The sequence below is a fragment of the Schistocerca nitens genome, chromosome 1 (genome assembly GCF_023898315.1).
Source record: "Schistocerca nitens isolate TAMUIC-IGC-003100 chromosome 1, iqSchNite1.1, whole genome shotgun sequence".
Taxonomy (NCBI): domain Eukaryota; kingdom Metazoa; phylum Arthropoda; class Insecta; order Orthoptera; family Acrididae; genus Schistocerca; species Schistocerca nitens.
Genome location: NC_064614.1, coordinates 112,612,659 through 112,630,262, shown reverse-complemented (window position 1 = coordinate 112,630,262; position 17,604 = coordinate 112,612,659). Strand labels below are relative to the sequence as shown.

The 17,604-nt window shown below is 39.8% G+C and overlaps 1 protein-coding gene across 1 annotated transcript in view; it reads left to right on the top strand.

Annotated features, from left to right (window-relative positions):
• LOC126256592 (serine-rich adhesin for platelets-like) overlaps positions 1–17,604 on the top strand; it is a 529,214-nt gene that overhangs the window by 507,044 nt on the left and 4,566 nt on the right. The window contains exons 11-12 of the mRNA XM_049955534.1: positions 7,372–8,636; positions 16,494–16,521. Coding sequence (XP_049811491.1) covers positions 7,372–8,636; positions 16,494–16,521 — 1,293 coding nt within the window. The remainder of the gene's footprint in view (positions 1–7,371; positions 8,637–16,493; positions 16,522–17,604) is intronic.

Below are 17,604 nucleotides of genomic sequence, written 5' to 3'. Positions count from 1 at the left end.
ACAGCGCACCCTCTCAAGGGTTAATGTGGCCTTAAGGATAGAAATTTAAAAAAGGGAATGGATAGATTGAAGTTAGATGTAATGTAGTTCAGTTGCAGGAGAAAGAGAACTTTTGGTCAGGTGAGTACAGGGTTCTATATACAAAATCAAATTAGGGGTAGTACAGAAGTAGGTTTCATAAATATTAAGAAAACAGGAATGCCAGTAAGCTACTATGAACACCACAGTTAACACACCACCGTAGCCAAGATACACAATAAGCCCACACCCACCACAGTAGTACAAGTTTATATGTCAGCTACCTCCACACCTGATGACGAAATTGAGGAGATGTGTGATGACACAGTTAAAGGAGATGAAAATTTAATTGTGATGGGGGACTGTAATTTGATAGTAGGAAAAGTAAGAGAAGGGAGAAATAGAAGGTGAATGTGAAATGGGTAAAGGAATGAAAGAAGAAGCTGCTTAGTAGAGTTTTGCACAGAGTGTAATTTAATCATTGTTAACACTTGGTTTAACAGTCATAAAAGAAGGTTGTGTACATGGAAGAGACATGGAGACACCAGAAGGTTCCAAATTGATTATATAATGGTAAGACCAAGATTTCAGAACCAGATTAAATTGCAACATATTTCCACGGGGGCAAATGTAGACTCTGACCACAATGTATTTATTATGAACTTTAGATTAAAACTGAAGAAACTGCCCAAAGGTATGAAATTAAGGAAATGGGACCTGGGTAAGTTGAAATAACAAGAGGATGTTGGGAATTTCACAGGGTGTGATATGCAACGATTCACTAGAACAATGGACAGGAAAACAGCAGATGATGAATGGGTAACTTTGAGAGATGAAATAGTGAAGGCAGCGGAGGACCGAGTAGGTAAAAAGACAAGACATACTAGAAATCCTTGCATATTACAGGTGATATTGAATTTAATTGATGAAAGTAGAAAATATAAAAATGGGGTTGATATGGAGAGAACAATGGCTAAACAGGAATGGCTAGTGGACAAATTAAGGATTTAGAAGCATATTTCACTAGTTAAAAGAGAGATACTGCCTACAGGAAAATTAAAGGGGCGTTTGGAGAAAAGAAAAGCAGCTGTATGGACGTCAAGAGCTCAGGGGGAAAATTAGTCCTAAGCAAAGAGGTGAAAGCTGAAATATAGGAGAGTATGTATAAGGAAGCCTGCCAGGTTAGCCGTGCGGTCTAATGTACTGCTTTCCGGGCGGGAAGGCGTGCCAGTCCCCAGCACGAATCCGCCCGGTGGATTAGTGTCGAGGTCCAGTGCGCCAGCCAGTCTGTGGACGGTTTTTAAGGTGGTTTTCCATCTGCCTTGGTGAATGCGGACTGGTTCCCGTTATTCTGCCTCAGTTACACTATGTCAGCAATTGCTGCTCAAACACTTTCTCCATGTATGCGTACACCATAATTAAATTACTCTACCATGCAAACATGGCGTTACATTCGTCTGGTGTGAGACGTTCCAGGGGGGGGGGGGGGGTCCACTGGGGCCGAACCGCACAATAATGCTGGGTTCAGTGTGGGGTGGCGGTGGGGTGAGTGGACTGCTTTAGCCTGTTGTGGGCTTGCGAACCACTGAGGGCTACGGTGGGGACGAAGCCTCTCCATCATTTCTAGGTCCCCAGTTCTGTACAATACAATACAATATATAAGGAAGATGAACTTGAAAGTAATATTATAGAAAGGGAAGAGGACACAGAAGAAAATGAGGTGGGGGATATGATACTGCAAGAAAAAATTGACAGAGCACTGAAAGACTTAGTCAAAACAGGTCCCTAGGAGTAGTTGACATTCCATTAGAACAATATCCTTGGGAGAGCCAGCCATGACTTCTATGCAGTGTGCAAGATGTATGAGACAGAAGACATGAAGAAGAATGTAATAGTTAAAATTCCAAAGAAAGAAGGTGCTGACAAATGTGAATATTACTAATCTATCAGTTTAATAAGTCATGGTTGCAAAATACTGACACAAATTCTTAAAAGAAGAGTGGAAAAACTGGTGGAACCCAAGCTTGGGAAAAATCAGTTTGTATTCTGGAGTAATGAATGAACATACAAGGCAGTACTGACCCTACAACTTCTGTTAGAAGACAAGTTAGGTAAAGGCAAACCTATGTTTCTAGCATTTTTAAACTTTGAGAAAGCTTTTGACAATGTTGACTGGAATACATTCTTTGAAGTTCTGAAGGTTGTTGTTGTTGTGGTCTTCAGTCCTGAGACTGGTTTCATGCAGCTCTCCATGCTACTCTATCCTGTGCAAGCTTTTTCATCTCCCAGTACCTACTGCAACCTACATCCTTCTGAATCTGCTTGGTGTATTCATCTCTTGGTCTCCCTCTACGATTTTTACCCTCCAATACTAAATTGGTGATCCCTTGATGCATCAGAACACGTCCTACCAACCGATCCCTTCTTCTGGTCAAGTTGTGCCACAAACTTCTCTTCTCCCCAATCCTATTCAATACTTCCTCATTAGTTATGTGATCTACCCATCTAATCTTCAGCATTCTTCTGTAGCACCACATTTCGAAAGCTTCTATTCTCTTCTTGTCCAAACTATTTATCGTCCATGTTTCACTTCCATACATGGCTACACTCCATACAAATACTTTCAGAAATGACTTCCTGACACTTAAATCTATACTCGATGTTAACAAATTTCTCTTCTTCAGAAACGCTTTCCTTGCCATTGGCAGTCTACATTTTATATCCTCTCTACTTCGACTATCATCAGTTATTTTGCTCCCCAAATAGCAAAACTCCTTTACTACTTTAAGTGTCTCATTTCCTAATCTAATTCCCTCAGCATCACCCGACTTCATTAGACTACATTCCATTATCCTTGTTTTGCTTTTGTTGATGTTCATCTTATATCCTCCTTTCAAGACACTGTCCATTCCATTCAACTGCTCTTCCAAGTCCTTTGCTGTCTTTGACAGAATTACAATGTTCTGAAGGTAGCAGAGGTAAAAATGCAGGGAGTGATAGGCTATTTAAAACTTGTACAGACACCAGATGGCAGTTGGTTGAGAAGGGAGTGAGACAAAGTTGTACATATCCCCAATGTTATTCAGTCTGTATTATAGGAAACCAAAGAAAAACAGGAACTAGGAATTAAAGTTCAGGGAGAAGAAATAAAACTCTAAGGTTTGCTGATGACATTGTAATTCTGTCAGAGGCAGCAAAAGGCTTGGAAGTGCAGTTGAATGAACTGGAAGCAAGTTAGATGAACATCAACAAAAGCAAAACAAGGAAAATGAAATCAGGACATGCTGAGCGAATGAAACGAGGCACTAAAAGTAGTAGATGAATTCTGCTATTTGGGCAGCAAAATAACTCACGATGACCAAAGTAGAGGGGATATAAAATGTAGACTGGCAGAAGAAGAAAAGCATTTCTGAAGAAGAGACATTTGTTGACATCAAACATTGATTTCAGTGTTAACAAGTCCTTTCTGAACATATCTGTCTGGAGTGTTGCCACGTATGGAAGTGAAATGTGGACAGTAAACAGTTTAGACGAGAAGAGAATAGAGGCTTTTAAAATGTGGTGCTGCAGAAGAATGCTGAAGATTAGATGGGTTGATTCCACAACTGAGGGGGAGGCACTTAAGAGAATTGGGGAGACAACAAATTTGTGGCTCAAGTTGACTAAAATATGGGATCAGTTGACAGGACACATTTCAAGACAGCAAGAGATCACCAATTTAGTGCTGGAGGGATGTGTGTGTGTGTGTGTGTGGGGGGGGGGGGGCAAATTGGAGAGGGAGATCAAGAGGGTAATACATTAAGCACATTCAGGATGTAAGTTGCAGTTATTCAGAAATGAAGAGGCTTGCAGTGGGTAGAGTAACATGGAAGCTGCCTCAAACCAGTCTTCAGACCACAACAAAAACAACATTTCTCTGAACTCCAATTTCTTGGAAGTTATGCTAAAGCAATATACTACATGCTGTAGTAAACAAATTATTATTATTATTACTATTATTATTATATGAGTGCCATCCATGACGTAAGTTCCATTTCTATCTGCGGCAGCACTACCATCACAGTTCCGAGCATGCGCGGCAGTTACTCTGACTCAAGGAGAAGACATGTACGCCATTTTCAGATCACTGCTGCCGACATGTGCTTTGTGGTGCTTCTTTATAATATCTGCCATAATTGAAAATGCTGCCGCATGTGAAATCAGATCTGTGATTTGTTTCCTAAATGCAAAGAAAGTTAAATCAAAGGAAATTCATCGGCAAATCTGCGAGGTTTACAGACAAAAGCTATGAGTAATTCAATGGTTAGAAGATGGATCAGACTGTTTGACTGTTCAATGAAGGATGTGATCAAGTGCACGATGAAGAATAAAGTGAACACCCATCTGTGGTTACTGATGAACTGGTTCACACAATTGAAGAAAAGATTAAGCACAACTGTAAGTTTACGCTTAGTGCCCTTGCTATGGAAGTTCCGCAGATCTCATGATCACTAATTCGTGAAATTGTTACTAAAAAACTGAAATTTTGAAAACTTTACTCATGTGGGTACCCAAAATTCTTACTGAACAACACAAAAACAACGAATGGGCAATGCACTTCAGTTTTTGACATGCTACAATGAAGAAGGTGATGCGTTTTCTTTCTCGGATAATCATGGGGGATGAAACTTGGGTATCGTACGACACCCCTGAAACAAAACAGCAATCAATGGAATGGAGGCACACTTCATCCCCAACGAAGGTTAAGCCTAAGCAAATCTTGACACCTTGAAAAGTCATGTGCACCATTTTTTGGGACAGAAAAGGCATTTTGCTGATTGTTTTCTTACCACGGGGGCAAACAATCAATGAACGTTTACTGCGAGACCATTAAGAAATTGTGCTGTGCAATACAGAACAAGTGCCAAGGATTACTGTCAAAAGGTGGTGGTTTTTTTTCTACAATAATGCCTGACCTCACTTGGTGAATGTGACCACACAACTCTTACAGGAATTTTACTGGGATGCGTTTGATCATCCTTTGTACAGCCCAGACCTCGCTCCTAGTGACTTTCATCTCTTTTTGCACCTAAAATCTGTCCTTAGTGGTCAAAACTTCATCAGTGATGATGAGCTCATGTTACCACATGGTCGAATACACAGACGGCAACCTTCTATGAAGAAGGCATACAAAAACTTGGGCCACGCTGTGACAAGTGCCTACAAAATTTCAGACACTATGTAGAAAAGTAGTTTAACAGTTGTAGATTTTTGTACAATAAATATTTTTTTCTGTATCTGTACACATTTGTTTTATGTAACCGAACGGAACTTACTTTGTGGACAAACCTCGTATTAAACATTTGAATATTCTATTGATTTTATTATAATAATTGTAGGCTTACGTGACACATTAAAACTGAGACCCCCAAAACTCCAGCTGGTTCTTGAGCATTGCTTATCAGTCTGAGAGGGGTAAGAAGTTTGGTATATATATATATATATATATATATATATATATATATATATATATATAACAGAGGGAAACATTCCACGTGGAAAAAATATATCTAAAAAGAAAGATGATGAGACTTACCAAACAAAAGCGCTGGCAGGTCGATAGACACACAAACAAACACAAATATACACACAAAATTCAAGCTTTCGCAACAAACTTGCCTCATCAGGAAAGAGGGAAGGAGAGGGAAAGACGAAAGGATGTGGGTTTTAAGGGAGAGGGTAAGGAGTCATTCCAATCCCGGGAGCGGAAAGACTTACCTTCGGGGGAAAAAAGGACAGGTATACACTCGCACACACACACATATCCATCCACACATACAGACACAAGCAGACATATTTAGAGACTCTGTCTCTAAATATGTCTGCTTGTGTCTGTATGTGTGGATGGATATGTGTGTGTGTGCGAGTGTATACCTGTCCTTTTTTCCCCCGAAGGTAAGTCTTTCCGCTCCCGGGATTGGAATGACTCCTTACCCTCTCCCTTAAAACCCACATCCTTTCGTCTTTCCCTCTCCTTCCCTCTTTCCTGATGAGGCAACAGTTTGTTGCGAAAGCTTGAATTTTGTGTGTATATTTGTGTTTGTTTGTGTGTCTATCGACCTGCCAGCGCTTTTGTTTGGTAAGTCTCATCATCTTTCTTTATATATATATATATATATATATATATATATATAATATAGAGGGAAACATTCCACGTGGGAAAAATATATCTAAAAAGAAAGATGATGAGACTTACCAAACGAAAGCGCTGGCACGTCGATAGACACACAAACATACACACAAAATTCAAGCTTTTGCAACAAACTGTTGCCTCATCAGGAAAGAGGGAAGGAGAGGGAAAGACGAAACGATGTGGGTTTTAAGGGAGAGGGTAAGGAGTCATTCCAATCCCAGGAGGGGAAAGACTTACCTCAGGGGGAAAAAAGGACGGGTATACACTCGCGCACACACACACATATCCATCCACACATGTACAGACACAAGGAGACATATTTAAAGACCAGTTTCAGTTAACGTGAAGGAGAATTGCTGTGTTGGTTGTAATGGTTGATGAGATGTGATTAACTGTCACATGAAATCAGTTTGCTGGTTCACATATAGTTTAAATAGGGAAAAAGTGTGACAGAAATATCCTACTGTTATTCCGTCACATGCACTCTACAGATTATCTTAAACATGTATTTAGTGAAGATGGCTGGGGCATGATCCATGAAGGACAAGTGTTTAAAACGCCACTTCCTTTATGATTGCACTGTTTCCTCTTCCCCAAGCAATCCCACCCTGGGTATCTGCTTTTCATTTGATTTAGGCAATGATTCCATTTTAGGTCACTCTGGATGGTATTGTAATCTCTCATGTTCAGTAATTTTTCATCAGTAGGGTAATCGAATAGTGGGAATCAGTTAACATGTAAGATCTTCGAATGAAATCACATTTTACCTATTGTCTGTCTGTTAACTGAAGAGCAAACAGAGCTTGTGGTGGATGGAAATGGCCATTCCCAGAAGAATGCTACAAGGATATGAGATAACTAAGAATAAGTTTCCCGTCAACGATTGGCATTACAGGGATTCAGGGAGATTCTGGTGGTCTAATGTTCTTCCGTATTTGACATTAGCTATTAATTCTGTGAATTGTTAACCCATTTCTTAGAAAATAAACACTCTTCTGATAAGTTTGTACATTGCATTGTCAGTGGTTTAAGATGCACTGCAGAAGGTTCAGCATAACTGAAGTTCCTCCTTGGGATGTAGTGGAATAGAGAGAGTAGGGACTTGTCTGCTTGCTCTTGAGTTTAGAGGCAGACTATATGCGGATTGCCTACAACATAACAGAAGTTATGGCTCTGTGCAGGTTAAGGACGCCTTCACGGGAAAGAAGTCGCCCGAGTCGCAGCCTGCTCCAGCTCACACGCCGGCACCAACAACGGCCACGGCCACGGCCCAACAGGACGCGGGCGACTATGTGACCATTGCTGACGTGCGGCCTCACACCAATTACAAGCCAAGCTCGCCGCGTTTCTACTCGAACACAGCAGTGGTGGCAGCGTGCCGACCGACGGAGTACGTCTCACTGAACGAGCTGCCACCACCTGAGACGACGAGGTCCGGTGCCCCTCTGGCTGCCTCTCCACCGCCAGGCGATTCCCTGGAGCGACGGCGCCGTCAGGGTGCCCGAGTCACGCTCGACTCTGAAGGCCGTGTCGTTTACTCCTCAGACAGCCTTCGGCGGCGTGGCAAGACGGGACACACGACCTTCGAGCCGGGCCCGTATGTCAAGGAGCCGTCAGCAGCGGGCAGCCCCATGATGGGCCACCGCACTGCTGCGACCACCAGCCACCCGCCACCCACCTCTCCGCAGCTGGGCAAGGTGATCATCAGAGCAGCCACACCCGCCACTTGCGTCTCTGCACAGCGTCCGCTGTCACCGCCACCTGCGCAGCAGCAACAACAGCAGCAGCAGCCACAGCAGCAGAGGCCTGGGGCCTACGTTAATGTGCAGTCTCCTACGCGCAGTGCACCAGACAATCGTGACACCGAGGAAGGTAAGGTCCCTCCCCTGCCATCAGACCCCAAACTCCCACCCTTCCTGCGCCACGCAGATCCAGCACTGTACGACCGCATCAGCGGTAGCGCCCCGGGCAGCTCGAGGGTTAAGCGCAGTGACAGCTACCGTCTGGCCAACTCGCCCATCCTGCTGCCTGCCAGAAAGGTAAATCGCGATATTCTTCTGAATTCCACATTCGAGGCTGGAACCCGGAAAGAACAGGCTGGCAATGGCCGCCTACCTAGCAGCAGGGAACAGTCGACCACCCTGGAAATGACACCACACAAGAGCCAGCAGCACGAGTTCTCCCGGGCACGACAGCAGGTAGCTAGAGTCCAGGACTCGCCGACCCTGTCGAGTGGTCGGTCCTCTCCAGCAGATGTCGACGTCAGGCAGGTATCAAATCCCAACTTGTTGGGGCGCAGGTTCTATGGTGCTCAGGTCCGTGTCGATCCTGAGTTGCTCTCAGGTGTGCGAGCTGCAGGAAAGCGGTCAGTCGTTCCTGTGCCAGCTGACACGGAGCGTGCAAAGGTGCTTTCGAATAAAGGTAATGACCATGACACTGAGATATGGTAGAGGCACCCCACACTTGACACCAGCAGCTCTTACAAACCTTGTGCTTGTCTGACAACAGGTGAGAACAGTTCTTCTGCTGCCCCCCACCCTTACTTCACATTGCTCTTGCTTCATATAATATTGCTTCTCATCTCAAACGAAGTCATTTTATTCACTTCCTAGAACTTCTTTGCTTTTGCAAATATTTTCTTCAGCTTTGCTTTTGCATTCTGACAGGAAAAGGTTCCCACATGATCAAAAACAAAATTTTAAATAAGTCTCTTAAAGAATTTTCTCTGTTCGAATATTATGAGCCTGCACAGCTGGTTAATGTACAGTGATGGCAAACAGCTAAAAAACAGAACGCTGCAAAATTGCCACAATGTACACAAAAACAATTTTGTAGCAGTGTGTGGCACAGAAAAAACAAGTGTCTTCTGTACCATGTTTAAGATTTTATGTATAAGCTTTCCCTCTTCTTCGGTCTTCGTTAAATGTGAAATATCTTAACAAAACTTCTCTCAGGCTTTGCTCTCTTTCCAGACGCTACTGGAATTGGTTTCATATGTACCAGAAGCTGTAAATTAATGTCACAAATGCTAGAGGACTATAACTAGTGGATGAATGCACAAGCTTAAAATATGTGATTGAATGGCTTGGGTCCTTCATGTAAATCATGTTGCTTACACATTTCTGTTTAATTCTTCAAATGATGTGGATATTGTTAAAACAAGTACATGCTTATAATCATACGTTAAAATTCCCCAAGCTTAATTTCTTATTAATTTCAGATTACCTTTCACTAGATGATGCTAATTCTTTCGCATTTTATCTATAAAAATGTGGGGGGGAGAGAAATTGGTGACAACACAGCACTCGTTTATCCATACATAGATTACATAAAATATTCAAACTGCTGAATATAATGAATAAGCAGTCTTTCATGAATAAGCAACTCACCAGATTTGCTTCAGTACTGTCTAGGTTGCTTTCAAGAGCTTCCTGCAATGTAGGTTCTGTAAATCCCCCAAAAAATACACTTTTCAAAAGAGGTAGAAGGCTCCTAGCTAGTAGAAATAAGCATGCATATTAGAAGAAATTTCTCCTTTTGCATTTTTACATATTAAAATCTGAATGTATGCATGTTGAGAGTAGTCTGGTCATAAATGTGCCAAATAAGCAAATACTTTTAGAGTAATGGTAATAACTGAGTCATAGATTTCATGTTTATGCTAAACAAAATGGAATAGCCATTTTTGTGATCAAATATCATTCCAGTCATCACATTTCACCACATTACTTAATAAATATGGCACAAATAAGTAGTAGACAATGCTTAAAGAGTAGATGTGATTGTACAGTAACAAGGTGCTTAATTTGAAAACACAGCTATTTAATTTTTAAAGCCTGGTATATTTTATTAGTTAGTATTTCTCCCAGACTCTAGTTTGAATATATTTCATATATGGTAACTGACCACCAAGTATCAATGTAGTATCAATTATTACACTGCTGAACAGCAGGCACACTTACTCTTTACTAAATCAGTGAGAAGTTTCTCTTCTTATCCGATGTCATTACCCAAATTTTTCTTTGAGATCCTTACATTGCTACTGATTTGTACAGAAATTTGATTTGATTTGTTTGCTGTGTTATAACGCACATTGCTTTTTCACAAGGTTCCATTGCATGGCTGTATATAAAATCCCCTCTGCTTATTTTTTCCTCTGCTCTCTTTCTCAACTTTTTTCTGTTTATTGTTACATTTGACTTACTTTCACTGTAAATGTTCAGTGTATTTATCATCATGATTGTTTTAATGCACATAATATCAATACTGATTTTTGTTCACTGCCATAACTGCAGGTAGTTGCAATGTACATTTTAAGTGTAATTATGATGACTGTCTGTATATTTTCAACTTCTGTTTATAGCACAGTTTGTAAACCTTCATAGCTTGCACTTGTGTGTTCTTTTTGCAACTTTCACCATTTTATTTGAATCTTGCTCATAGAACTTTGTATGAAAAAACAGTTGTTTTCATTTAATTACTTTGTGTTGAATGTGATAACATTTTGTGTTGTAGTATGTAAACTGTTGCTGTTGATATAATTACCAAACATATACCTCATACAGATTGTGTATCTATGAATATATCTCTGGCACGAGACTGCTGTAACTGTCCAGTGTGAAATAACTACATGAAAAAAGTTTGTATATAGTACATTAGGAAGTTTCTTCAGCATGATATCATTGTCACTGTTTATACATTTCCCTTTAATATAAGGTAGCAAAGACAATTTCAGATAAATAAATTTTTGACAGGAAATTAAATACAAATACTTCCACAGAGCCACAAAGACACTAAAAGTTTTGAATGTTGATAAGTTCTCACGTGTTTAAATGAGGCGCACTAAAACCAGGAAGATGTTTATAAACTTTCTGAATAAAACCATCTTTCTCATGAAAATTTAAAGTTAAGAGTAATGAAATACATTTCACGTACCCTAAGCCACTAAAAAAAAAGATGATCTGTTCACAGACAGTTTTTGTTTGTTTCTTTAGTCACATCAAAGAAACACATACATTAAGTAGTCATATATTACAAATTCCCATAAAATATATGGCTAATTATAATCATGGCTAATTATAATCATCAAATACTCATATTTTTATTCATTAATTACTGGAAGAACAAAGGCTCAAATTAACAGTACATATCACATAAGGACGAGGAAGAGGAGGGAATATGGGTGAGGAATAGTGGATGTGGGATAGTATATCACTTCTCAATATATAGCCGTTTCATTTAGAGTGATGATCGTGAGTACTTACAGAACTGAATGTAATTCAAATTAGATCATCAGAGTAATAGAATCAGGTCAGAGGAAAACTAATGACAATAACCAGACACATGTCCCACACATAGCTGTTTATAAAAAGAAACATTTTCGTTGTATCCAAATAGAGCAAGTGTGTGTTGCATGGAACGCCTAAAAACATTCACTTTCTGATACACATTTAACTATTAGTGTGTGTGTGTGTGTGTGTAAGTAATAAATTCCTTTAGTATCAGTCTGCTTGTTGCATCACACTAATTATGGGCACAATGAAAAGACAGGAGTGCTAACTTCCATATTTTGAATTTACTTTTGGCTTTTTGGTTTTGATTCTGCTGTTACCAGTAGTATTTTTGCACGTAGTGTTGTCAGTACTTTCACCTTCCGTAACTACGGACCCCAAGGCAGAATGCGTGTTTATTTTTTATTTTAATTCATTATTGCAGTATGCATACATTTCCTGTGCACATTTGGTATACTGAATTTTTGAAAGGTTTCTTTATTTGCACCCATTATATAAATTTTCTGTGAAAATTTAATTAATCAGCTGCAAGTAATATGAAAAAAAAAAAAAAAAAAAAAATGTCGAGAACTTGAAAAACATGCCTTAGTTAATCTGTTGATTCTTGGAGACAAATTACTTTTCTCATTACCCCCCAATCATCACCCCGTTTCAGAGCTTTATCATCCACATCAGAATTGTACTCTTTTGGATGTATTCTGAAATTATTCAGCAAAAGCCACAAGAAGGTTTCTTAAAAGTTCAAGCTGTGAACTTATCACACTGAACAGTACATGGCCTTAAATACAAACAAATGAATAAGAATACATCCCTAATAATATTTACAATGAGTTACATGCCTTTTTACGACCTATCACTTAAATGCCTTCATTCAATATTTATTCTCATCAGAAAGTTTAATAGAAACTCTTCACCTTCATCAACAACAGGTTTATAGCAACAAGAGTTTCAAGAGACTATTCACTATTGTGATGTAAAATAACTTCCTCGTAAGGACGTTCTTCATGGCATGAAATGAAATGGCAGCTCCAACTCAAGATTTATGAACCTGCATTCTTAAATCTTCAGTTCTGAGGGTTCATTTACAAGGGCTGTTGAAAATGCACCCGAACTTATTTTTTATGGTTGAAGTCAACATTGGTACCAGGCTGCACATGCTCTTTACCGGTTTGTTTGCAGGCACACATAGTGTCCATGCTGGATTTTTTTTCATGACTATGGAAACAACCAGTCACTGTCTAGCCATTGACAAGTGAATACGTGTAAGAGGCAGTCATCGGATTTTGTTTGGTGGTAAAAGGGGAACAACATTGGAAATGAAGTCCCATGCTTCTTGACAGAGCATAGGGGAACGATGTGGGAGACCTGCACCGCCATACTAGGCAAGGTCCTAATGGAGGTGATTTGCTGTTGCCTTACTCAGACCATAATGGGGATGAATGAATGATGATGAAGACTCAACAACACCCAGTCATCTCAGGGCAGGTGAAAATCCCCGACCCCACCAAGAATAGAACCCGGGACACTGTGCTCAGGAAGCAAGAACACTACTTTGAGACCACGAGCTGCAGACGGAGCAACATTATTGCATAAAATTTTGTTTTAAGCGTGGTGATTCTCAAGTCAAAGCAATCTGCAAGATTTGACAATGTTTGGAGACAAGACCGTATCTGAAAGAGATTTAAGGAACCTGTTGATGCAGAATAGACGAATCATGATCAGAGAACTTGCAGATAATGTTAAAATTAGTATTGGATACATTCATTCCATTGTAATGGAAAATTTGGACCTCAGGAGGATCTTAGCAAAATTTGTGCAAAGTTGCTAACAACTGAGCAGAAGAGACTTCATTCAGATTGCACAGCACTTGCTGGATACTGTGAACCATAATTGCAACTTTCTAAACACAGTGATAACTGTGATGAGTCCTCGGATTATGGGTATGGCCCAGAAACAAAGTTCCAGTCATCGCAATGGAAGTTTCCAGCATCCCTGGGACCTGTGTCACCTTTGTGAAGCAGTGATATGCAAATGGCCAGACTTGGGGACAGACGGCAGTTGGCACCTTCACCATAGTAACTCATTTGCTCATCATTCTCAATTAATTCAGTTTTTTGCCCAAATACAACATGGTTGTGGTTTGTCAGTCTCCCTATTCCCCTGACCCAGCACTAGGTGACTTCTGGCTTTTCCCTAAACTGAAAACGGCTCTGGAAGGGACCAGATTTTAGGGCAGGGAACACATTATGCAGAATTCAATGCAGCAGCTGTGTACTGTACCAAAAGAGGCGTTCTAGCTATGCTTCCAGCATTGGGATAGGTGTGTAGAAGCTGAAGTTGACTGGAGTCAAACAACTGTATCTTAATAAAGATTGATTTTATAAATAGACGTTGGATACTTTATCAAGAGCCCTTGTAAATATATGGGTAAACTTCTTAAAGGACTAATGGGAAAAGCACAACAGGGGCCGAGAGAGAGAGAGAGAGAGAGAGAGAGAGAGAGAGAGAGAGAGAGAGAGCAGGGCAGGAGACAAATCTGAAATAAACACTTGAGTTATAACGAATATTATTAATAAATGTGTGAGTTTAGCCTGGTACTGAATCAGAGAAGTAACAGCTGAGAACCTTGACTGGTATTCCATCGTTATTAATGTCTATTTTTACTAACCTGCTGTTCTCTTATTTCCCTTTCCCAGTAGCTCTCTGTTTAACCCATTAAAAAATTATGCTCATGAAGGAAGCACTGATCTTTGACACTTAATGTTCTGACAGACCTGTGTGACACTATGGATGAGCTGCTGTCTTTCATTTTTACCTAACTTCATTTGGCAAAAAGTTCAAGTTTCCTGTAATTCTGTAACTATTTACTGCAAATATTCCCACAAATAAAGAAAATATGAAGCTTTTAAGTGCTATCTTGGTTTAGCATATGATGGTACTGCATTTATGAAGTCAGTATCAGCATGTCCATAATCTCCAAACAATGTTCATATATCCTACCGGTTGGATAGTTGATAACAAGAATAGAGTCCAGGTTTTATTTCAGCAGTGACCCATGTTATATACAGTACAATATTCCAGTAAGAAATTATAATGTAGTGAAAATGGAAAGTTGAGATACAAAAAGGGAGAGATGTAGGACTTGGGCCAATTAATGTAGCCAAAAAAATTCAAATCAGTCAACCACTGTAGTATCTGTATGTCATTTCTTACTATGAGAGATAAAAGGGAGAATAACACAAAGACAAAGCACACAACTCTTTCTTATGCCTTTATCTTAATTGTTCTTCCCTATTCACTTGTCTTCTGTTTCAGGAATAAATTTTCAGTATTCGTAAGCACACAGTAAGTTTTCATTGCCTGCATTTCTTACCATTTTAATGAAAAACAGTAGTCAACATACAGCCTCGCAGCTCATAAATTTGATAAAAGTCAAGCCATGAACATATATAAGTTGCAGTTATTGTTAATGTTGGTCATCTAATGTATTCACTACATTGCTACACTAATTTTCGGCTATGATCTACATTTGGGTATCTTATTATCTGGCTTTTGGTTGGTTGCACCTGTGGGCTTTGGAATCCTGGGCTGTCACAGAAAAAATACACTTCACATTATGCAAAACTAACTACAGTGCACAATAGTAAACTGATTCCCTTTACACTGTGTTCCAGCACTTTGGTAGTTTTTATAAACAATCAGTGTTCTCATACAGTTACAAAATATTAAAGGACAGACTCTGCAAAACCGTTAAGAAGCAGTACATCAGAAAAGGTAAGGCATCACTGCTGCAAAGGACAGTGGAAACTAATAATCACACCTTAAGAACAGCCATAAATATCTGAAGTTGTAGAGTTTTACATTGAAATATGAAAATTCAAAGGTAAGTGTTATAATGATTATTTTACTTAACTCAAATCCTCCAAGCTTGGTAGAGCATAATGGTTATAAAAAGAAATACTTTCTTAATTTTCACAATATTTTATTTATTCACTGTGTCCTGTCAGACAAACAAAGCTTTTCCATTACTTGACTTTCTCAAGGCAGACAAGTAATGTGTTCCATTTGTATTAGGTTAAGCAGATGATGTTACTGAATTAAAATGAAATTTAAAGAGCATGCAATATGACACTACAACTAATCAAAAACAGTAATGATGAGACACATAATATTATATTTTTTAAGCCTGAGTGAAAACAATCTGTGACTAGAAATACTGTACACCCACAGATAGCATACATAGCTGTGTTACAAGAACTAAGCATCAGAATAACTATTTCACGAAATATTTATTACTGATCGAGTGCAATGAGCTGGTATTATCCATGATTTTAAAACAGGGCACTAAACATTTGTAAGTTAAACAGCAGAAATGAAAAGTCTATGATGACAAACAGAAAATGTTCCCACGAACAAGAAACATCACTGCTGACCACTTTTAAGAACTTCAGAAAAAAATATTTTTTTATCAAAAATATGTTCAGGTACAAATGTTCCACTGTAAAATTGCAGTTTAAGGTTTGTTCAACAATATTTATCATTTCAAACAATGGAAAATCAAGAATAATGACAATATTATGAAAAGGATAGATTGCTACTCACCATACAGTGGAGATGCTGACTTGCAGACAGGCACAATAAAAAGACTACTAAACAGGTAGCTTTAGCCAAAAGGCCTTCTTCTGACACACACACACACACACACACACACACACACACACACACACGCAGTCTCTGACCACGGAGGCCAGACTGTAAGCAACTGTGCATAATGAGGTAAGCAATCTTGGTAGTGGGGCTAAGGAAGCAGCTAGGGTGAGGAGGGAAAGGGATAGAGGGTGGGGGTGGGGGATGGCAAAGTCTGCTTGTGGGAGCATAGAAGGACATTGTGGGGAGAGGATAGGGCAGCTAGGTACAGACAGGAAGTTAGTGGGAGGGGGTGGGGGCAGGGAGTGTAAAAGGGGATAAGTAAAAAGACAGTGAATGTTATGGTGAATTTTTTTTTTTTTAAGGGCATTTGGTGCTGGAGTGGGAACATGGGTAAGTATGAGGCTCCGTACTTGTCCCCTTTTCCACTCTCTGTTCTCTCTCCCCCCCCCCCCCCCCCCCTTACTCTGACCAACCTCCTTTCTGGAACTAGCTGCCCTACCCTCTTCCCATCAAGTCCCTGTATGCTCCCACAAGCAGCACTTCACCCTCCCCCACCTCCACCCTGCTATCCCTTCCCCTCCCTGCCCCGGCCTTCTCCTTATCCCCATGGCCAGAAACAGTTTCTCTCTCTCTGTGTATGTTAGTGGGGGGGGGGGGGTGCACATGTGTGCGTTGTTAATTCAGAAAGCCTTTTGGCCGAAAGCTTACATGTTTGGCAATTTTGTTGTTGTGCCAGCCTGCAACTTAACGTCTCCACTATATGGTGAGTAGCAATCTATCCTTTTCGTAACATTGTCAGTATTTACCATTTGTGAAATTTGAACCACCTTGACTTTAGAGAGAGAGAAGGACCAATGACTAAAAATTTTTATAAACTGATATCGCAGGTACTTCACATTCTGACATACGAAAAGCATATGCTTCCTCTATGAAATTAGTGGTCAAAACAGGTAAACTATAAACAGGGCTGTTCGTAAAACAGTGATACTGATTAAGAAACACTGTTTCCTTTTGGACACATATTACCCAGTGAATATGGATGTATACATCCATTGAGTAAGTGAATATAATGACCTGAAGTAACAGAACAGAAACTTCTTTTTAATAATTCGTTTTGGGACACTTGATGTTCATGTTATATATTAATGACCTGTCAGAGAGTATTAATAGTAACTGCAGACTTTTCATTGATGCAGTTGTGTATAATGAAGTACTGTTTGAAAGGACTGCACAAATATTCAGTCAGATCTTGATAAAATCTCAAACTGGCGCAGAGATTGGAAACTTGCCTTAAATGTTCAGATATGTAAAATTGTGCATTTCCACAAAAAAGCTATAATCAATATCAATGAGTCATAATTGGGATCAGAAAACTCATACAAGTATGTGGATATAACAATTTGTATGGAAGAGAAATGAAATGGTATAATCACATATGCTCAGCCACAGTTGAAGGTGATGAAGACTGTAGTT